The 12138-nt window shown below is 37.4% G+C and overlaps 1 protein-coding gene across 4 annotated transcripts in view; it reads left to right on the forward strand.

The window, feature by feature from the left end:
* Nucleotides 1-710: 710 nt before the first annotated feature.
* The window catches only part of GYS2 (glycogen synthase 2), a 46889-nt gene continuing 35461 nt past the window's right edge, over nt 711-12138 (forward strand). The window contains exons 1-3 of one of the 4 annotated variants that reach the window (XM_080661329.1): nt 711-1185; nt 8439-8620; nt 11103-11294. In XM_080661329.1, the coding sequence (XP_080517455.1) occupies nt 1065-1185; nt 8439-8620; nt 11103-11294 (495 nt within the window). In that variant the 5' untranslated portion in view covers nt 711-1064. The remainder of the gene's footprint in view (nt 1186-8438; nt 8621-11102; nt 11295-12138) is intronic. The other 3 variants (XM_080661330.1, XM_080661331.1, XM_080661332.1) reach the window with 3 other exon arrangements.

The raw sequence follows: 12138 nt of genomic DNA on the forward strand, positions 1-12138 counted from the left end.
AAGTAAGATATTTCAAAAGTAAGCATGCTTGAGAATGTTGTTACTCCATTTAGATGCAATATAGAATGTGTCTCTCTGTGTATGTAAATAAATTAGTACACACATACATATACAAACACATGAAAAAATAAAAATATGGCATTTACTGACAAGGTGATCCTGGTTATATTTCAGAACCTAATATATTTTGCATTTTTCTCCTGTTTGAACATGGTTATATCCACTAAATTAGTTTGAAGATATTTGAGGTAAATGTACAAATGGGACTAAAAATAATTTCTACTATCTCATTAAAATGATGATCTGATAATCATTGATCAGGCAAAACTATATTCTTTGTGTTTTATATCCAAACACACACTTGTATTTATATTTTTTCAAAGGGAAATTTTAAAGAAAAGTAATTAAGAAAAGGGAAGCCAAAATCTATACTTATCTTCAAAATTAAATTTGCAGATGTAGAATAAAATAATTAGGAATAATTTTTAATGCTCTAGAAATGAGAATCAGAGGAAAGAATAATACTTAGGAAATATAAAGTGATTGGAAGTATAGAAATATGTCCCAGTCAATTCTATGTGTAATCTAAAATGCTCCACAAAATTTATAAGGGGGATTGCTAAAATCTTGGATCCCTTTGGAAGTGATGAAATAAGCATTGGTGACCGTGTGAGTCTAGGAATTTGGTCAAAAGGACAAGGGCTAAAGGTCTGGACATGTACCGTGATCAGCCTATGAGGATGGCACCATCAGGGGGGTTGCTTGCCTAAGCCCCAGGCTGAGGGTTTTACTTGTGATAGCTCTGGGTTTTTTGCGTAGATTCTGTTTGGAGATATTGTCCTCAGTGGACCCACCTAGAAAGACTGCAAAGAGAACTGGACAACTCCTCCTTCAGCTGTGAGTTCTCTGGGACGCAGATGAGATTTTATTCTGCTGGTGTACTCCTACAAAAAGCTATCCAAGCCTGAGATCTACCAGCTTTGAACCTCCACTCTCTAAAGCGCACGGTTCCTACAGTTAATTGAAAGAGTGAATCAAACAAGTTTCAGGGGACTGGAAGAAGAATGCTCCGAGGCCGATCCCTATCTGTGACATCCCTGACTGGGCTTCCCCAGTGGGAAGTTGAAGAACTTCCCGTGGAAGATTTGCTTCTCTTTGAAGTTGCTTGGGAAGTGACCAATAAAGGTTTGTACTGGCCCCTGAAGGTGGCTATTTGACAGATTGCTGAAGAATATAGATTTAGGACAATGAATTAATCAAATGAATTGCCAGTGAATAAGTAGGCATTCAAACTGAATATAAGCTTAGGTTATAGTTAATTGTGTCTACTTCAACAGGCAATGAAAACTTAGACTTGTGTATACAAGGTGTCCCCCAGAAATGTATACACACTTTAATAGCTGATAGGTCAATGTTGAAAATGAAATGTATTTTTTAAAAAGCTGCCTTTAGAATTATTGGAAATGTGTGTATACATTTTTTGGGACACCCTATATGCGCTGAAGGGAAAGTTGAAAATATTAAAGGAAATGTGCATTTAATTTAAAATCCATATTATGGAAAAATAAAAAGTTAATATTTGCTTTTTTTGGTTTTATGATTTTTTTTTCAACAAAAAACACAACTTTGTACTTTATTTTAGGGAGGACTGTACCTGATCAGGATCAATTCGTAGCTTTAACTCCATATACTGATAGCATTTCTATTAAATAGTTAATGTTTCCTGTAATTCAAGATTAGCTTAGAATTAGTTTTAATTTAGAAGCAGCTCAGAAAGCATAATATTGAGCTCCTATTATGAAGAACAAAAGTGATTTTCAATAACATATACATAGGAATTATAAAATAAGAAATGAAATCAAATTAACAAAATTAAAATAATTTCCCAATAAGTATAATCTCATTTGTGCCAGATTGAGGAAGGCAAAATGGAGTATTCAACCTAAATGATTTTAATAAGAAAGGAATTTGTAAAATTATAGAAAAAGAAATTCCTTATGAATTGATACTCGCTAGTTTAAAAATCTAGAATATTAGTAAGAAAAAGTAAGTTTTGAAGGTTGAATTCTTCAAGATCATGAAGGACCAGGCCAAGTGATTGATGGGTAAAAGTCAGTGGCAACTTGTGGAATTTAAAAGATTTGAAATGATAACATGAATATGATATATTACTTCCTTTTGGCTAATCAGAGCCAGCATAACCTCAAAGGTGGAGGCATCTGTTCAGATTTTCACCTTACGGTACATGTTCAAAGCCCTCATGTGTATGCTTTCATAAAATCATACCATCAAAATTAAAAATCACGTCTGCCTGTGTAGAGATGCACAGAATGAATGTAAGAGAACAAAGTACGGTCTTTTTTTGTTTTTGCAGTTTAGTGAGGAGAAAGCAAAGAGAACAGAAACCATATTATGGAGAAGGGAAGTGTTTTACGAATTCCTGTTTCTAAATACCTGTTTACAAATACCTGTTTCTTTTTTCCAGTCTCAAGGTTTTTAAATATGCCCCATGTTCCTGGGGACAGAGCCATCTCTATTACACATAAATCTCAGACTGTGCCTTTAAATAAAGGTTTGCTCTACAGAGTAGGCAGGAACTCAAGAATATAGCTTGTTGGTGGAAAAATTGGAGGGACTTATTAGCACCAGGAAACAGTTGAGATGTCTGCTTGAGTTCTAGCACCTAAGCAGAGAGCCCTTTCTTCTTCCTCCTGGTCTCTCCATTTAACGAACCTTAATGGAACACTGTCTCCTGGTGCTGGGCACACACCGGTGAAAGCTGTTATCCATGGATTTCGTATCCTGATGACATGCATGCTGATGTCAGGCCTAGAACGGTGCCTGGCACACAGAAAATGCTCAAAGGGATTCTTTTTTTCTTTTAAATGAAGGAATGAATACATTTATTTTCAATCTCTACGCTTCCTTTATACTTATTTTCTTTCAGTTTCCATGCAAGAGAAAGGGAATTTTGTTGTCTTGCGAAGGGACCCACAATGTGATGTGCCCAAGTTGATATCATCTCCAACATAACTTTATTTTAATATCTATTACAGGCTGATTTTTTAGAGATGTTTATATGAATGGACAATTGTTGTGTTCACCTCTGATAATACATCGACACCATCGTTTCTTTTTAAATTTTACTTTGAGCTTTTATTCCCCTCCAGTTCATAGCCAGGATATGAGGCATCTTAGAGATCGCAAGCCCAACTCCACCCAGATGAAACAGACATCTACAGGCTTTAATGAGCAAGTAAATTGCAGGGTTGGGACCAGCAGTTAGGTCTCCTCTGAGTCCACTGCTCTTTTAATTACCACACAAAGATAAAAATTAAAACATCCATTGCCTAAGGAAATTTTCTACAGATGAAAGAACACTGGACTTGCAGTCAAAGATCATAGATTCCTGAGACTTTGTAAAAACATCCCTTAAACCAGGGTTGGGGGACCTTGTTTCTGCCAAGGGCCATTTGCATAGTTAGACCATCATTTGAGAGCCATACAAAATTATAAACTTGAAAATTAGCCTGCTATATTTGATTTCACGGACCTCCTACGGCCTGTAGGCCTGATTGATGTTCTCCACCCCTGCAAGTAAACTATCTGAATAGCAGTTTTTTCATCAATGAAATGAGCGTAATATGCTTCAGCCATTTTACAGTGGTTTGTAGTGGCAAACAGGAAATGTATATAGATCCAAGAACACAAAAGATTTCTTAGAGAGGAAAAATAAATCCTTTACCAGCAAATTTTTGCCAGCAAATAATGAAAATGTGTAAACTATAACAAATGAAAGAGTTATAGTTAAATTATTGGATGCTAATTCTTTGACCTTAAAATAACTTTTTCCATTTGTTCATGTTATTCTTGAAATGTATTGCTTTTATCACTTCATCCATTTATTATTATAATCCACTTATTATTCAATAAAGATTCATCAAGTGTCTATTACTTGTCAGGCACTGGGAGATGAGGAGCATAGAGTTTAACAGTATAAAATTGATTCCCAGTCTCCCAAAATTTGCAAACTTGCAGGATGGTAGACATTGAACATGTAACTATAGTCAAGTGTCATGAGTGTAAGAATAAGTACAAGATGCTCTAAGTCTTATGACCCCCAACCATAAAATTATTTTCGTTGCTACTTCATAACTGTAATTTTGCTGCTGTTAATGAATCGTAATGTAAATATCTGTGTCTTCCGATGGTCTTAGGCGACACTGCTGTAGAGTCTAAGGCCATCGGAAATCTCACAGATATTTACATTACGATTCATTAACAGTAGCAAAATTACAGATATGAAGTAGCAACGAAAATAATTTTATGGTTGGGGGTCACCACAACACGAGGAACTGTATTAAAGGGTCGCGGCATTAGAAAGGTTGAGAACCACTGCTCTAAGACTACATAATGTATGTGGGGAGGGGGGCAGGGGCAGGGTTCTAACTAGTTTGGCGTTTGTGGCAAACCTCTTACCACAGTCATTTCTTCTGCACAAACTTGCTCAAATCATTGTAGACTCTGGATCAATGGTCATGTTGAGGATGTTTAGGGTCATTAAAAAGAGTTTAATGAACACTGTCAAAAAGAATGAATGCTAATGTAATATATGTGAACATTTCTGTAATTTAGTTACTAAATGAACGCTTCTTTTTTAAAATCAACTAAAAACAATTTGTTTTAGCCCTAAGCCAGAATATTGCTGGACATAATTCTGCCTGCTCCCTCCTTTAAGTTAGGCCCCATCACTAGCTCTGGGTCACATGGTATGCTATGAATGGCACATGGAAAAACTCAGAAAACTATAATCAAAAAGGGGTTGGTAGAAACTGACCATGATTGCAAGTCCATGTTCTGAGGCAGGTATTCTAAAGGTGGGGATCTTGATAAAAGTGGACTTCAAAGCGTCTGTAAACCTCAGAATATTGAATCTGAAAATATGTGCTCCTACCTGTAAGTGCTGTTTTGGAGAAGAGGGCAGAGCGTTTTCATCAGATTCGAAAGGCCTCAACGATTAACGTGAGAAGCACTGCTCTAACTTCCTCTAAACCCCTGGGCTCCTTTTTCTGTTAACTCAGAAGTGCATAGAGCTGAAATTAAAAAGTGATTTTCTTTAAGTATTGTTTTCCAAGTGGCTTTGAAATTCTACAACACCTGAAGGAGTTTATTTTTTGTGACACTGCTCTTTTCTTCCTCTGTCCTCTTGCCATCATCTTTAAAGACCCATCAATATGTTGCTCGGCACAATTACTTACAGTCTTGCTGTCCACAGCCCGTGGGCCCTGGAGTCAGACTGACCTGGAATCCCAGTCTTGTCATTACTTGAATGATGGTGGATCCACCTCAGAGCCTCTCTGCACCTCAGTTTCCCCATCTACAAATAAAGATAATGATAGCATCTACCTATAATGATATTGTGAAAATGAAAACAACAACAATTGTAAATCACTTAGAATAACTCCCAGCATTAAATAAACACTTTGTAGGTATTAGCTTATTATTCTTCGCTAGAGGCCCAGTGCATGAATTCGTGCACGGGTGGGATCGGGCCGACCCACCCCGATTGCAGCTGATCTAGCAGGGCCAGCTGGGGGGAGGGGCCTCTGGCAGTTGGCCAGCCAGCCCCACCCCCCATTGAACTCCCTATCAAACTCCCAGTCAAGGGGACAATTTACATATTAGACCTTTATTATATAGGATTATAATATAGGATAAAAATTTATTCATAGAAGGAGTGTGTTGGATTATTCATGATCATATTTGCTTTGATTTTGAGTGATTCCATGAGTCAGTTTTTAAACACAAAAGCAGAAAGTGAACAAAAAGATATGGAACAGGGTTCCTACAGTCATTGGTGACACAGTAATGTGGGGCTGAGGTTCCTTTCCTTGGTGTGAACATGCAGTGATCATGTCAAGGGCATCTTAAACGACACCACATGAAACACACAGTCTTTGAAAAAAAACATCCTTGGTACACACACAGCTTTCAGAGGAGACCTAGTCTCCTCAGTTCTTTTTATCCTGCTTGCCATGTCTGAGCGCCTCCTGTATAAAACATGGGCTGCCACTCTGTATGATCGGGGAGGGGTGTGTATGTAGTCTTGCTCTAAGTGTCTCACCTCCCACTGCCTGAGACTGAAGCTGCTTTGATTTTGAACTACAGATTCAGCAAAACTCTGGGCACACAAACATTTGTTGACCATTGTCACCAGTAACATTTACTTTCTATCCTATCAGCCCTGCTGCCTCAAAGAATGATATTCTAACTGTATAATCATGCCTTCTGCTCCTGCAACTGTGTCTTAAGACAGAAGGGTCCAATTATTAGCTATGCATATTGAAGTCATATGACTTACAAATTCTGTAACCTTTAAACATTTATCAAATAGTGAAGATACTCCTAATTTATATTCCTATATAAAATGTCTTATATTGGCTACTGTTCATATTTCATACTGCTTCCTGGTTTTAGCAATATCAGCAGTTTCTAGATGGAAACTTGGGGTTGTAGCTACCTCAATGACATATATGCCATGGGAGCTCATCTTTTCTTTTTTATGAAAGGCTTGATACTTTGCCCTCACACTAAAGATACTTTCCCATGTTGTTTCGGGGGAAAAAAGAAGATCAATAAAATACAAAGTACATGTTTGAAAGTGAAGTGTAAGTTCAAATTCAGTGATTTATGCTATGACAAAACAATGACTCAATAAAAAGTATGTGTTGGTGAACCTCTGGTTGATACCTCAAATTTGAAAATGGGAATGACCCTATGTCTATGCTGTCACACTCATCTATAATTAGCATGCCAACACAGGAGTTTGTGGAAAACGAGTAAAAATCAAGGGAAAGTAGTTGACATATGAACATGGGAAGAGCAGAGAGAGGCTAAATTGGTGCTTGATCATATGAAATGCAATGAGAGGTCCTCTCCACAGAAAGACTGTACAGAGAGATGTCTGGGAGAAAAGATTTATTTACAATCAGGCCTCACCCAGGATGGGATGGACTTTTATTTTTAAATTTTGTGTTTTTATTTATGATAGATTGGAAGAACATAGCCATAGTATTTATGAATACTGTAAGGCTATTTGGAGACTATCTATATGAAGACTGAAGGCCTCAAATCAGAAAAGGAAGTAGCAAATTAATTAACTGTGTTTATCTTTCCATTTCAATTCCCAAATCTAACCATTTATTTTCTTCAAAGAATTTCTCTTCCCCCTTGAGTCCTTTAGCAAATAAAAATGTGTTTGCATTTACACAAGTGTATTTCAATTTTAAACACATAATCTAACAAACAAGGATGTTCTAGATCTCTGGGCAAGATGCACAGTTGCAAATAAGAGTATTCAATGATAGAAATGTGAATAAGGCATTTAATAAACATGTGCCATCAGAACCTGAGAATGTATTCTCCCTGATAAGATGAAGATGAAGGAAAGATGTCAATCGAAGATGAAAAATTATTTGACGAAAGCTTATATATGTATGTAAATATGTTGCTAAATGTGACTCACACTTTAAAGAAAAATTCGTTTTAGTTGCCTTTGCAAGTTCCTGTTGGATAGATGAGCTAATTGAGCCTTAGGTTAAGTGAGTTAACTAGTTCAATTTAAGTTGGTAATAATTTTCAAAATTGTAATGCTCCATACATATTCTTTTACATATATCTTTTGGCACTCTTTTTGTTTTCTTCCAGGACAATTTTCTATGTGTGGACATGCTGGATCCAAAGGCATATACATTTTCGAATAGTACACATGTTTTTTGGCTTTGTGTTTTAATAGTGGTGGCCACAATGTCAGAGGAGGGGGGAGGAAGGTCATACCATATGAAAATTTGTATTTGTGTCATTGGGTTTGACATGAGAGTTGGGCCAAACATTCCCCCTCAAAATCTATCAGATCGTTCTTCTTGGCAAAAGTGACCTCACTTGGTTCCTTGGAATTTTAATTCTCTTTAATTTGGAAAACTTGCTCATCATTTCAGCAGTGGCTGTTACTTGGATGTACCTTAGCCCCTTCTTGGACCACTGCCAGAGAAGGTGAAAGGTGACTACTGCTGCTGAGGGCTTATAGCATGACAATGGCTATTTGCCCCATTTTGACACCTCAATGTGGATAGAGCATTAAGCCAAGTGCTTCATTCCAATTGTCTCTTTCTGATTTCTTTGAAATGTTTGTACTGCTCTACTGCTGCCAATCTGCTATTCTCTGACATGTACCCAGAAGGGGCTTTAAAATATGCAGAATGGAACTAATAGTGACTATTTGTTAGTGTCTTTAAAAACTTTATTTTAGAAAGTTAAATAAACCCTTGTGCTTGATGTTTCCTAAATACTTAACAAAAAAATGGGAACTCACTTCCATGCCTTTATCACTTAAATGAATTATTAAGCTGAATGATAATGGAACCTTTTATTTTCAACAGTTGGCGGCATCTATACTGTGATTCAGACAAAGGCCAGAACAACAGCAGATGAATGGGGAGACAATTATTTTCTGATTGGTCCATATTTTGAGCAAAATATGAAGACTCAGGTGGAAAAGTGTGAACCTGCAAATGATGCTGTTAGAAGAGCAGTGGACATAATGAATAAACATGGCTGCCAGGTAAGGGATGCTGAACAACACTTCACTTGACAAGTCTTAGTAAACTGTAATGGGAAAGCAGACACAATTCACATCAACTCCCAAGACAAGACCATTTCTCTACTTAGGAAAAAGGAGCAGGTTTGTGAGAAAGATGATGAACTTGACTATAAATAGGTACATTTTGAGGCAATATAAATATCTAGTAACATAATAGGTTTAGAGCTCAGCAGAATTTATAGGGTAAAGATATTTCTGGGGAAGTCATTTGTAGACAATTGTATATAATTCGAGTTCATAGTATTATTCTGTAGATGTTTATAGACTAAAAGCACATTTTGAGCCAAATCTTGGGGACATCAACATGTTAGAACAACTACAATAAAAGAAGTCAGAGATTGTAAAAGTAGAAGCACAGCTAGCAACGTAGAACCAAGGATGTTCAAATTCTAATCCTCGGAACCTGTGAAAATGGCACCTTCTGTAGCAAAAAGGACTTTGCACATGTGATTATGTTAAGGATATTGTGATGGGGAAATTATCTGGCTGGGCCCAGTGTAATCACAAGGGTCCTTATAAGAGGGAGGCAGTCGAATCAGACTTGGAGAGATGTGACAATGGAAACAGAGGTTGGCATGATGAGCTTTGAAGATGGAGGAAGGGGCCACTAGCCAAGGAATGCAGGTGGCCTCTAGAAGCTGGAAAAGGCCAAGAAATAGATTATCTTCCAGAGACGACAAATGGAATGAAACTCTGCCAACATGTTGATTTTAACCCACAAGATCAATTTCACGCTACAACCCCCTAACCCAGTGGTCGGCAAACTCATTAGTCAACAGAGCCAAATATCAACAGTACAACGATTGAAATTTCTTTTGAGAGCCAGGTTTTTTAAACTTAAACTTCTTCTAATGCCACTTCTTCAAAATAGACTCGCCCAGACCATGGTATTTTGTGGAAGAGCCACACTCAAGGGGCCAAAGAGCCGCATGTGACTCGCGAGCCGCAGTTTGCCGACCACTGCCCTAACCTATAGAATAATTACTTTGTGTCCTTTTAGCCAGTAGGTTTCTGAGAATTTGTTGCTGTAACAACAGGAATAGTGAGGTCAAGACAAGGGAGAAGAGAGTTTCAAGTATGAAGGAGGAACCAAGTCAACAAAGGATTGAACCAGGGACATTTTGGTTTAGCAATATTAAGGTCATTCTTGGTAAGCTTGTTAGATACGCTTCAAAGGAAGGGGAGATTAAATCAGATTGCTGTGGGTTGAGGAATGAGTGAATAGTGAGAAAAGAGTATAAAAGCTGTGGCTATGAGATTTTTCTCTGAAGAGTTGAGATAAATTAAGTAGTTTCAGAGTGGTGTGATTTTGAGAATTAGTGTTTTATTAAATGTAAGTGAGATCTGAGCATATTTATATGACAAAAAAAGAAATATCTAGCAGACAGGGAGAAGTTGAAAGTTCAGAAGAAATGAATGATTGAAGAAAGAAAGGCCACTGAGAATGGGAGCGGGAACAAGACCCAAAGCACTAGTGAGAGGATCACTTTTCTCTCCTTTCACTTAAACAAGTAATAAGGGGTGAATGAAGGATTCAGTATGGTCTCACTCAATGTATTTGATGATCTCAATGAAATAGGAGTTAAAGGTCATCTTACAAAAGTTAGGAGGCAAGTGTTAAAATAAGAAATTTGAAGGAAGAAGTTCTGAAAACTGTTCAAGGAAGAGATAAAGAATATCTGGACATCTCTGATGTACAGTCATGACTTTTCAATGTCACAAATGTACGTGACTGTGACTCTGTCTAGCAGCAATCAGCAGCCTGAGCGAAAGTGCAGGAAGATGAATAGGTGAAGACGGTGTTTAATTCAGCATTTGTGCAATGGGGCAAATCGGCAAAAGTCTTGAGGGTAGCTGAGCAGTTGACTGAACTGATGGACAGTCACTTTGAAAAACGTAACAGGATTAGATTTTGGGCTGCTACATTAATGAGATAATGCATCTTAGGCAATATATTTAATTAAGATTTCTGGCAGCAATCATAATGAGAAACACTTCCAGTAACACTCATTTTTATAGGAGGAATCAGAGAAATCACATACATTTGTCAACAGAAAAAAAAAAAAAAACTTTTTCTAGCAGGAAATATGTTCACTCCTGTTGCATAAAGGAAAATAAGTGGCACAGTAGAAAGTACATCCATCTGCGAGTTGCTAAAGATACAGAGCAGTTCAACTTTGGATTCTATCATAAAAACATAGACGATAATATTAAATCCTAAAACCACGAGCTCAAGGTCAAAGGAGTGATGATACTTTTTTTTTTTTAATGACTGAATTTAATGAAAAGCATTTCCCAAGCAGGGAAATTTTTTAGATGAATGAGTGCAAGCCCATCCTAACTCAGTATCAGGTGCTTTGTGGTATCACCGTGGTTTTCTGTGCAGCATCCGCAGTTGAGTTACCTAGCATTCCTACACGGCTCTGTGTTCTTTACATGGCAGGTGCATTTTGGAAGATGGCTGATAGAGGGGAGTCCTTACGTGGTGCTCTTTGACATAGGGTTTTCAGCTTGGAATTTGGACAGGTGGAAGGGTGACCTCTGGGAAGCGTGCAGTGTCGGCATTCCCTATCACGACCGAGAAGCCAACGACATGCTGATATTTGGATCTTTAACGGCCTGGTTCTTAAAAGAGGTACAGTTTACTGTATAGGGATACAACAGAGGAGCAGCACAATCGATTGTGTTCGGTGCCAAGCATTGTCCAGCAATGATCCCATGACCTTTACATTAAGTAAATTTTGAGATGATGCCTTTGTTGATTGTCTTAGTACATTTCTGAGAAAATGTTCTGCCTTCCTTAAATTAAATATCAGCCTTTGGACTGGGGTAATAGTAATATTATTAATATATAGAATCATGTGTATAAAATCCAAGTATATTTGAGGCTACATAGATGATACTCAATATATGCGCAAGAAAAATAGTATACATCATGCACTATATATATGAATTATAGATTCAATTGAATAGAAAATAGCTTGAAATATTTGGTTTTGATTATGCATGACTTCTTGTGTAATTGCAGTGACTTTTAGATATTTTTATCATTAGCTAAGTGCTGAAGTGATCCCAGCAGGTGCTAAGGAGTCCTTAGCAGTGAAATATCCCATAGATGGAAAAAAAAGAGTATTAGAAACTAGTCCTTTTTATTTATTTTAATATACATTTTTATTGATTTCAGAGAGGAAGGGAGAGGGAGAGAGAAACATCAATGATGAGAAAGAATCATTGATTGGCTGCCTCATGCACGCCCCAAACCCATAACCCAGGCATGTGATCTGACCGGGAATCAAACCATGACCTCAGGTTCATAGGTTGACACTCAACCACTGAGCCAAGCCAGCCTGGCCAAACTAGTCCTTTTTAAGTGAGCCAAGCCTGCACTCTCCTAAGTCCTCCAAGCTTGGCAGTAAGATTTCTTCACCTTCTTTGCATTACCTCAAGATGATGATGCCTAACCTGAAAATCAGATGGTG

The sequence above is a fragment of the Plecotus auritus genome (genome assembly GCF_963455305.1).
Source record: "Plecotus auritus genome assembly, chromosome: 3".
Lineage (NCBI taxonomy): Eukaryota > Metazoa > Chordata > Mammalia > Chiroptera > Vespertilionidae > Plecotus > Plecotus auritus.